The 10,857-nt window shown below is 49.8% G+C and overlaps 1 protein-coding gene across 1 annotated transcript in view; it reads right to left on the reverse strand.

Moving 5' to 3' along the window:
- Positions 1-2,997: 2,997 nt before the first annotated feature.
- Positions 2,998-10,857, reverse strand: part of Hspb8 (heat shock protein family B (small) member 8) — a 15,516-nt gene continuing 7,656 nt past the window's right edge. The window contains exon 3 of the mRNA XM_021186952.2: positions 2,998-4,013. Within this exon, the coding sequence (XP_021042611.1) occupies positions 3,854-4,013 (160 nt within the window). The 3' untranslated portion in view covers positions 2,998-3,853. The remainder of the gene's footprint in view (positions 4,014-10,857) is intronic.

The raw sequence follows: 10,857 nt of genomic DNA on the forward strand, positions 1-10,857 counted from the left end.
AAGAAGAAGAAGAAGAAGAAGAAGAAGAAGAAGAAGAAGAAGAAGAAGAAGAAGAAGAAGAAGAAGAAGAAGAAGAAGAAGAAGAAGAAGAAGAAGGCAAGCTGAGCTCTGCTTTCTGACTGTGGGTGGAACATGTGTGATCTCCCTGCCTCATGCTCCTGTCCCAAAGCCTCCTCTGTTGTGACGAACTGGATGGTCAAACTGTGAGCCAGCATCAAGAAAAGCAACTAGCATATCCAGGAGCTATACTCCCCTGTCACTGGGCGTGACCCCTGTGTGTGTGGTTCTCAGGTGAAATGGGGGCAATCTCTGAAGCTTGGGTTTGTGAGGATGATCCCTCCTACTGCTCTCCCTCCCTTCTGCCTCCTTCCTCCCCTGCATCCCTCCCTGCCTTCATCTCTCTCTACTCCCATCCTCCCATTTCTCCCTCTACCCATCTTCCCTTTTATCTATTCCTTCTCCAGCCATTCATTCCTTTTCCTACCATCCATCCATCCTTCCATCCATCCATCCATCCATCCAAACATCTATCATCTATCTATCTATCTATCTATCTATCTATCTATCTATCTATCTATCCATCCATCCTTTTATCCATCACACCCTTTTATATTCATTACTCCATCTATCTGTCCTTTAACACCCACCAATTTTCTCCTTCTTTATCTATCTATCCACCCACCCATCTATCCATTCATCTATCATCCATCCATCCATCCATCCATCCTCTTATCTATCCTACCTTCTACCCATCTACCCCTTCCTCCATTCCCCATCCTTCCCATCCATCTGTCCAGTAAGCATTTATTGTTCCCAACATACCAAACATTGTACTGAACATTTTGGACAACACAGAAAAACAAAAATGTATCATTTGGGACTGGATTTTATTTTATATCTAAAGATGCTGAGGGCATGGATAGATTAATACACATGTGGTTTTGCCACCAATGCAGCACAACTGTGGGACTTGCTTTGTAGGGAGCAGAATAGTGATGGGCTTACTTGGCTAGGCCAGTTGTGAGCCCCAAGTCTCTGTAGGACTTGAGTAAGCAGTGCAGATCCACCGCTAGATACTGGGGGAGGTCTGAGGGGGTTGCAGGGAAGAGGCAGGGAGGCAAAGAGCTGGGGGCAGAGTGTTCACAGCCAATGGAATAGCAAGTGCCAAGGTCCTGGGATGAGAATGAGCTCAATGTGTGTGAGGGGAGAGAGGAAGTGACATCAGAGGGGGCTCAGGAGAGGAAGGAGGTGGTGTCAAGGGCCAGGGCACACAGGACTTTGAAGGCGGTAGAATGGAGTTTGGATTTTGTTTGTTCAGTCTGTTGGTCTGCGTATTTAGCAAGCATGGACCATGTGTACACAGCAGGCAGTGCGTTAAAAGTTAGATTCAGTGGGGAGGCATCAAGACATGGGTCTGTCTGTCTGTCCATCATGAGATCTTAGACTAGTGGGTGGAATGGCAGAAATCTGGGAAATCCAGACTCTCCCAAGATATTTGAACATGAGTAGTGTAGACTTTCTGTCACGTGCCCTCCATAAAATGGTTTTCTGACTCAGGAGGTCCTTTCTCATGGCCCCTTCACACTCGCAGTCCCTTCCTGAAAGGAATTCTGTTTCCTTTGTTCTGGGTTGCCCTCAAACCCTATCCCAACCCTGCCCAAAGCTTCCTCATGTGATGCACCTGTGTATGCGCAAGTCATCCCCGCAGGTGGGACTGACACGTGAGTTTTATATCACAATGCAAAAAAAAAAAAAAATTAATGCAATATTGAGTACTATATTTTTCATTTCTAGGTGTGTCCTGTATCCAGGTGTGCCCTATGCCCAGGTGTGCCCTGTACCCAGGTGTGCCCTGTGTCCAGGTGTGCTCTGTGTCCAGGTGTGCCTGTGCCCAGGTGTGCCCTGTGTCCAGATGTTCCCTGTGCCCAGGTATGCCCTGTGTCCAGGTGTGCCCTGTGCCCAGGCCTTTCTCCTTGGCTCATGTGTTTTCTTGTGCTTTAGGCACCTCACACACCCCACATAGCCCCACCTCCACCTCCCGCTGTTTGCTCAGGTCTTAGAATTGTGCCTGAGTCCTCAACCCTGACTGGCCTGACTCTTGTCTGGTCAGAGCCTGGTTTGAAATCCCCCCTCTCCTTTCCCGCATGGGACTGACTTCGACAACTGCAACAACTCAGCTTTCACTTTGCTGGGAGAACAGAGAGGGGTTGAGCGAACACCCCAGGCGGCCTGGGGGCATTGCTTGCCAGGTGTGTGATATGCACGGTGCATTTCATCTTTCTAGGCCTCAGTTTCCCCATCTGTAGAGCTCCTAGGAGCCTTGTGTGATTGAATATATAAAATCAGTTAGCTGGAGCGTCTTTAACACCTAGTAAGGATTCAGGGTCACTGTCCCAGCTTGGTTTCTGTTGCTGCAATACAACACTAGCCAAACCTAACTGGGGGAGGAGGAGATTCCTGGCTGGTGCCCTTCTGCTGTGAGCCAGAGTAAATCTTTCCTTCCTTAAGTTGCTTTTGTCAAAATAAATTTTCACGGCAACCAGAAAAGTAGCTATGACATCATCCCATTCTCTCAGGCTGCCAGGAATTGGACTCTGGACAGGCGCGTGACCTGTTTCAGTCCAAGGACATCAAAGGAGACGTTTACTGGACTTCTGGAAAATGAGGAACCACGCAAAGAAGTCTTTCACCTTTTACCCTGGCCTTCTCCTCCCTACACTGTCATAGGAGGGTGAGATTCTTGCATCCGTATTTCAACCACGAGGACAGATGATGGCTGTGTAGAGTCACCACAAAAGGCATAGACTGAATACAGGAACCAGAGCTGCAAGAAAAGAGCTCTGCAGGCACATCTAAACGTTTGGTGGACTTGGCTGAAAGCATTTCTACCGTCTAGCCTACTACTTATTCAGGAATCATTACTTGAAGCTGTAACATCTTGATAGTGTATACCTTAGTGATAGAACATTTAGTTACTCGCTAAATGAAGCACAACGGGCTAAGAACATCAGCTCCTTTATTATCATCATTATTATTTACTGTTACTTTCCCCCTAAACAACAGCACAATTCACACGACAAAGACACACACATCCCCCCCCCCCTCCACACACACACACAATGCCACTAGCCTGCGTGCCAGGCTGTCTGGCCTTTGCTTGGTTCCTGGAGGAGCTGCTCAAAGACAGCTCTCTGTAAAAATGTGACTTGGACACAGGGGACACAGTAAAGGGGGCCCTTAGCCAGAGAATTAACTGAGGGGTTCCCAGAGTCCTTGGTGGTGAGGGTTTGAGAGCCATGGGGTCATGCTGGAAAAAAGAAAAAAAAAAAAAAAAAAGCACTGTGTTGTGTGGTGATGGATAAATCCCATATGGGGATATAAGACCTGCCTATAACCTCTTCTAGACAAAGAGTTTAGAAATACACTGAGGTGAGCCAATGAGTCCCATCAACTAAGCCACATAGAAGGAGGGTCCAGAGCAGGGATCTGGGTGATGGGAAGGTCCCCAGAGAAAAGCAAGTCTTGCATTAACTGCAAGGTAAAAAGTTAACATGAAATCTTCAGTCCCCATTTGCTTGTTTTGACACTATAGACCGTGAGACGTCTTCACCCAGATAAGATGAAGAAAAACCTCCCAATGCTTTGACCTAATGCAACCAAGCAAGGCTGGCCCACTGCGTCACCCTGTGGAGAAATCTATCGCTACATTATCCAGGGACGGTCGTTCGGTTCTCCCTCTCATCCCCTGACAGCTGAGTTGCCTTAAATTTGAGTGCTGCTAAAGTAGTGTACCCTCAAATCAGAGAGTCCCTGGGGCTGGGGACGGGAGCGAAGAAGGACCAAGGCTGACGTCTTAGGAACAGGTGACTTCCTGGTTGTCTTGAGGAAGCTCGTTGTTGAAGCTGCTCTCTCCAAAGGGTGAGTATGGAGGGACCTGGGGAGCCTCGATGATGAGCAGACCCTCTGGAGAAAGGGAGGCAAATACGGTCGCTGGATCCACTTCTGCGGGAAGCCTGGGAGAGGAAAACAGAAGATCTTACCCACTTATTGTTTTTAATATAGCTGAAACTACCGTGTTCATTGAAAAGAAAATGTTCCTTTGTGTGCAAACGTGTGCATGGTACAAGTGTATGTGTGGATATGTGTGTGTATGTGTGTGCATGTGTGTGTGTCTGTATGTGTGTATGTATGTGCATGTATGTGTATGCTTGTATGTGTATGTGTGTGCATGTGCATATGCTTTATGTGTGTGCATGTGTGTGTGCATATGTGTGCGTACATGTGTGTATCTATGTGTATGTGTGTATATGTGTGTATGTGTTTGTGTGTCTGTGTGTATATGTGTATATGTGTGTGTATGTGTATATGTGTGTATGTGTGTGTGTGTCTGTGTGTATATGTGTGTATGTGTGTGTGTATGTGTATATGTGTGTATGTATGTCCAAGCATCATCATTCCCCCTACCCCTGTCAGAATCTGAGGTTGGGAATCTTCCCCTTTTGTTTGTCATCTTATTGTTTGAGGCAGGGTCTCTCACTAGACCTGGAGTTTTCAATTTGGTGAGGCTAAGTAGCCACTGAGCTTCAGGGACACCCCATCTTTCCACCTCTGCTTACAGACGTGCACGGTCACACCTGCCTTCCTGGATCTGAACTCGGGCCTCGTGTTGCGATCTTTTAAGAGCCTCGTTCAGTGAGTCATATGAACCCAAGCTTCTGTTTCACAGATCATGAGACCCAGGGATGGGGGATGTCAAGACAAACTCAAGACAGCATCAAAGATGGGACCTGTGTTCTCAAACCTGAGTCTACGTCTCAGAAGGATGTGGGAGGTGACAGAGTCTCTCGGAGTCCAGGCTGACCTTATGACCTTACCTCCTGGACTCCTTCCTGAGGGCTGTAAGTGTAAGCATGTGTCACCCCCATCCAGCCTTAAGAACTAAAAGATCTTTTCTTTGTTATTTGGAGGGAACAAAGCTACCCAGTAAGTGATTTCTTCTTCAACAAATTTGAAACCACGAGCGCGTGTGTTAATGGTCTCCCTGGAACGCCCTTGTTAGTAAAAACACAAAAAGCCCGTGACCGGCCTAGCCCTTTCAACATTTTGGGTGTTTCCTCAGATCCATTTGCTAAGAATCCGGCCAAGGAGGTTCCAGTACTGACCGTCCCCACTTTACGAAGATACTGAGCCTCCGGGTGGTTACCCTTGGCATTAGCAGACGGACTCAGAACTGAAATCCTGGGCTCCAAAGAGCACGTTCTCCGGCCTCTCCCGGTACCGGGCACGTGAAGGAAGGACAGATCACTGCAGACCTTCCCACAGGCCAGGCTAGCTCTGCCTTTGTAGATGCAGGGAGAGGTCTACCCTCCCCTGGTTGTGTGCAGGACTCTTCCTGGGGGTGGGGGTGGCGGTGGGAGTCATTTCCTATTATCAGGAGCCCGAAGCCCTCCGAGCCACAACCACCCAAAGCCACCTGGCCAGACCGGAACTGTGAAGATCAACAAAGGTGCTTCTGGAGGCCTGGGAAAACCGCCAAGCCAAGCTTTGGAAGCAAGACAAAGCCTGGCTGGGGGGTGGGGGTGGGGGGCTCCCTCCTACCACCCCTCCCACTGTGAGGGACGGCCAATCTGATTTTAACCGTTCGTGTGTTGGCTGGCCCTGTATAGTTACAGCTTGCGCCCCCCCCCCCCCCAGGCCAGCAGAGCTGAGTTTACATCCTGAGGGTTCTCCAACCAGCAGAAGGGAACTGACTGTCTGACCTCTTCCCAAACCGACTTCCTTGTAGGGAAAAGAATGTCAGATTCGTATCCTGGAATCGCACTGAGTGGTGCAAGGATGCCTTGCCCTGTCACTGGCCCCGCATGCTGGCATCCTGACAGTTTTAGACATTTCAAGGCAAGTCACACTGCGATGTATCAGAGCCCAAAAGACCTTCCTGGTGACCCAGAAGGATAATCTTGTACATGGAGAAACGGAAGCCTAGAGACAGGGGTAGACTTGTTTGGTGGGTCTCCCACCAGGATGCTGGATTCCCACGATAGGGAAAAGTTAAGTTCTCATTTGCATCTGAAAGTCGGTCCCCCACTGCGTGCTAAATACCCAAGCGCCTCTAGGGCCTTTCACTAACTGCTTTCTCTTTCCTGGTAAAAGCTGGCTTAAAACTTGGGTCCCAGAGCAACTGGCCTTATCTCATTAGAAATGGCCCAGGGTAGAGTCTTTGAGTTTATTTCCCTCATAGGTGCGTTCTTGAGGGATCATGTTGGTGGTGAGAATTTAACGTTATTAAAAGCAAGCTGACTGTGGGTGGGGTGGGGGGTGGGGGGTAAAGCCCTAAGCTGGTGATGGGAAGTTTACTAAGTCTGAGAACAGAGGGACAGTGGAAGCTGTCATCTGAGATCCCTTGATCTGGCAGGAAGGTAGAGATAGAGAGAGGGACCTGTGATCAAATTCCACAGTACCTCTTTTCTTTTAGAGAGAGTTTTATCAAAGTGTGTGTGTGTGTTCATGTGAGTGTGATCACATACACAAGCATGTGGAAGTTAGGGGTCAACTTTGGGTACTGTCCCTCAGGAATTTCCCAGCCTGATGATGGTGATAATGATGATGGTGGTGGTGATGATGATGGTGATGACGACGACAACGATGATTTTGGTGATTTTATCATCATCATTATTGGTGGGATCTACTCTGAGGATCTGGGACGCCCTGACTAGGCTAGGCTGTCCGGCCAGCAAATCCCGGGGAACCTCTTGCCTCTGCCTCCCCAACCTTGGGATTTATGAGCACCTGTCACCACGCTGGAATTCCTTCACGGGTTCTGGGGCTGGGGAGCAGGTCTTCCAGTGTGGCTAGCACTACAATGACTGAGCTATTATCTCCCCAGCTCCCAACTCCCTGGTTCCCTTTCCTTTCCAACCCCTGGGGTCCCACGCTCTCCCTTGAAGAGCCTGGTTATCTGAGCGTCCACACAAACCCTCCCTGTGTCTCATCTTGTTTCAGCCTTCCGTTCTCCAGTTCCGCCGCTGACATGCTCAGATCTCTCCTTCCTTTCTCCTTCAGGGTTTTCTAAAGCTCTGAGTCTATTCGTCTGTTTGTTACCAGCACTGCGACTCTGTCACCTGCCCCCTCCGAACTCCAGTTTCCTCACGGACAGGGTGAGTTTAATGACCTTGCCCAACGGGATTCTTTTAGAGATCAATAAGACTAAGCCTGTAGACCTCATAACATGGCTACGGCAAGCCACAGAGGTTAACCTGGGGCTGGCCAGATACCTGAGGAGCTGTGAGGCTAAGAGAACAAAGTGTGCTGTGCGGGGCATCTTCCCCATGACTTTCCTGAATCCTGTTTTCTGTTTTCTCCTCCAAGCTGGGGGTAGGAAAGGGCCTGCCTCTGACCTGCTAGGCACTTCCAAACTGTCTCTCCTACCCCACACAAAACAGGCCTCTGGGGCATACTTCCAAGCCTAAGGCGTGTACTTAGGTGAGATCCCACTCTGCATAGCTGGGACCCTCGAAAGACCCTGGGCTTGGCTAATGAAAAATGTCTGTCTCCTAAAGACAATCAAGTTCCCCGTGTCCAAGTGTGTGGATGTTGGGGGTCAGCTTTGGGGGTCAGCATTTTTGTCATAATCATGATGACGATGTCACAATAATTTCATCATCATCACCACCACCACCACCATCATCATCATCACCGTCATCATTGATGGGATTGATTGATCTGGCCCAGGGTTATCCCAGTCTCCAGTGGGACGCCTTGATGTCCCCCATCTGTCAAAGCCACTCTTGTGTAACTCCAACCCTGGGGGGAGGGCAGTTAATAATATTAATCCCCCCTCCCCCCAAACACACTTTACTGCAGTCCTCCAACTCTCTAACACAGCCACACGTGGGAGAGGATGCAAGCTCAGCGCAGCTACCCAAGTCGCTCTACGTGACCCATTAATCATATCTTCTTTTGTTTGTTTGTTTGTTTGTTTTGTTTTGTTTTGTTTTTCAAGACAGGATTTCTCTATGTAGCCCTGGCTGTCCTGGAACTCACTCTGTAGACCAGGCTGGCCTCGAACTCAGAAATCCGCCTGCCTCTGCCTCCCAAGTGCTGGGATTAAAGGCGTGCGCCACCACTGCCCAACTCCATTAATTGTATCTTAATATGGAGGCTCTCTACACCCAGGGTGGGAATCAAAATACTAACAGAGTTAGGGGGCACGCTGGGCACAGACCATTCACAATGGATGGAGCATGCTGTGCTGACAGAGGAGGACCCTGGGGACCTCCAGTTGTTGTTGAAGGAGGTTTGGGTGGTCCTAGCAACACAGTGACTCTCAGCCTTGATCATTGGCGTGTTCGGTCCTCAGAGAAGGAGGTTGCGGAGTGGAATAATTGAACGGGGTGGGGGAAGGGAGAACCTGATATAAGCAGCACCATCCCATAGACTGGGGGGCAGAGGGCACAGAGCCTCCAGCCAGGCGATGTGGGAACAGCTCAGCCACCAGCGGCAGCGTAGCTACACCACATTCAGCAACCTCTCAGGCATGTCTGTCTACTCACTGAATTCCCAGAGAGCTACATCCTGTGAGACCTGAGAGGAAGGGACAGCTTCAGGAAATGGGTGTGTCTCATTTTGCTTGAGATAGGGTCTCACTATGTGGCCTATATACCTGAGGATGGCCTCAAACTTGTGTCAAGATTCCTGTCTCAGCCTTCAGGGTTCTGGGATTAGAAGTGTGAGCCAACATGTCCAGCTTTGGATCTCTCTCTCTCTCTCTCTCTCTCTCTCTCTCTCTCTCTCTCTCTCTCTCTCTGTGTGTGTGTGTGTGTTTCTGTCTCTGTCTCTCTCTCTGTCTATCTCTCTGTCTCTGTCTCTCTGTCTCTGTTTCTGTCTATCTCTCTGTCTCTGTCTCTGTTTCTGTCTTCCTCTCTCTGTCTGTCTATCTCTGTCTGTCTGTCTATCTCTCTCCCTCTCCCTCTCTCTGTCTCTGTCTGACTGTCTGTCTCTGTCTCTGTGTGTGTTTGTGTGTGTGTGTGCGCGCGCGCGTGCGCGTGCACATGTTTGGAATGTGGAGGCCAGAGAACATTTAGTGTCTTCCTCGTGCAATGGTCATCACCCTCTCTGCCTTGTTCCCTGGAGGCAGGATCTCACCCATGAAGCTCCTCCTTCCAGCGAGGCTGACTGCGCAGTGACATCTCAGGATCTGCCCTTCTCTGCTCCATAGCAGTAGGGCTACAGGTGCGTCTGTACAGCCTTGGCTGGTTTTGCACATGGGTGCTGGAGATTCATTCCTGGATCCTCATGCTTACAGAGCAAAGCTCTTACCTTCTGCACCCCTCCTCACGCCCTGGACATTTCTGAAGGTGATTGATTCACCACGAACGTGCTGGATCTTTTTCTCAGATCTGCCCTGTTTGTGATTCTGTCCTGAACCTGGGTCTGACCTCTGGAAGGTGACATGTGTGTTCTCCCTCCCTCCCTCCCTGCCTCCCTCCCTCCCTGCCTCCTCTGTTCTGTTTGATCTGGAGGCTGAGCTGGGGGAGAGGTGAGGGTCACAGATTCAGGCAAGCCAGTGACTACAAGAAGAAACTTGCTGGTATTTGCCTTAACAGGAAGTTCCCAAGGGCTTCCAAGAACCTTGGGGGCTGTGGGGGTGGGGTCACAGAAGGGCACAAAACGCAGACTCACATGCTGAAAGAAATCTTGGAATTCAGCTGGTGCAGGCTCTCTGACCCAGGACATCTTTGCCGGGTCGAGTATGGAGCTCAGATACAATCATGAGAGTCGGGCTTCCCCTTGGGACATCTTTTTGTTTTTTGTTTTTGTTTTTTTTTCCTGCAAGGATACTGGAGCAGTATCCCTTTAACAGGTAGATCAGAGACCTGTTTGGGGCGGTGCTAAACCCTCGCTCTAGACCCCAGCCTTTCCCTTTCACCTACTGGACATTGACTTTCTCCAGAATTCTTGGAAGGAGGTTTGCGATACATCTTCTTCCTGCCCTATAGCTTCACTGCAGAGGTCGGGATGGTGATGGCTGAGCGAGACCTCGGGGCCTGACACACACTGAGTGAGTGATGCTGACCGGAAAGACGGCATGACAGGCACCTGAGCCTCTAGGGCAGCCAGCATCCTCCAGGGAGCCTCTTCTCCCTACAGGGACTGCCAGTTAGGGGATGTGGTCATGCTTCATCCGTTCAGCTTGCCTGCCTGCTTACTGCACTCACAAGACCAAAGCTAACAAGAATCTCTCCCTTAAGTCAAACTGGTCCTTCCTCTGGAGCAACGTTTCAGCCTCCAAACCTCCACAGATGGTGAGAGTGATCCCAGGAAACCACACATCAGTAAACCAATATTTTGAGGCATGTAGGTATTACCTGTTGGAGGGGCTGTGGAGGTGCCCTCTGTGTGCAAGGATGGGGTTCTGAGTTCAAATTTCCAGCACTCATGGAGGGGGATGGGCGTGGCAGTGTATGCTTGTGCCCCCAGTGCTAGGGGAGGGGAGGCAGGGGGACTGGTGTGGGCTTTCTGGCCACTAGCCCAGCTCTAGAGTCAGTGAGAGACTTTGTCTCAGGGGAGTAAGGTGGGAAGCGATGGGGCAGAGCAGACCATGTCTGTGGATGGCCTCTGTTTGAGCACAAGGGTCCATACACTCCAGAAACATGCACACATGCATGCACACACACAGATGCATGCACATATACACACGCACACACATGTATTCACATACATGCACATGGATACTCATACATGCACACAAATCACACACATGCATGCACACACATGTATTCACACATACACACACATACACACACTCGCACACATGCAGATGGATACTCACGCTTGTGCATGCACAAATATACACACATA

This window comes from Mus pahari, chromosome 23 (assembly GCF_900095145.1).
Source record: "Mus pahari chromosome 23, PAHARI_EIJ_v1.1, whole genome shotgun sequence".
NCBI lineage: Eukaryota > Metazoa > Chordata > Mammalia > Rodentia > Muridae > Mus > Mus pahari.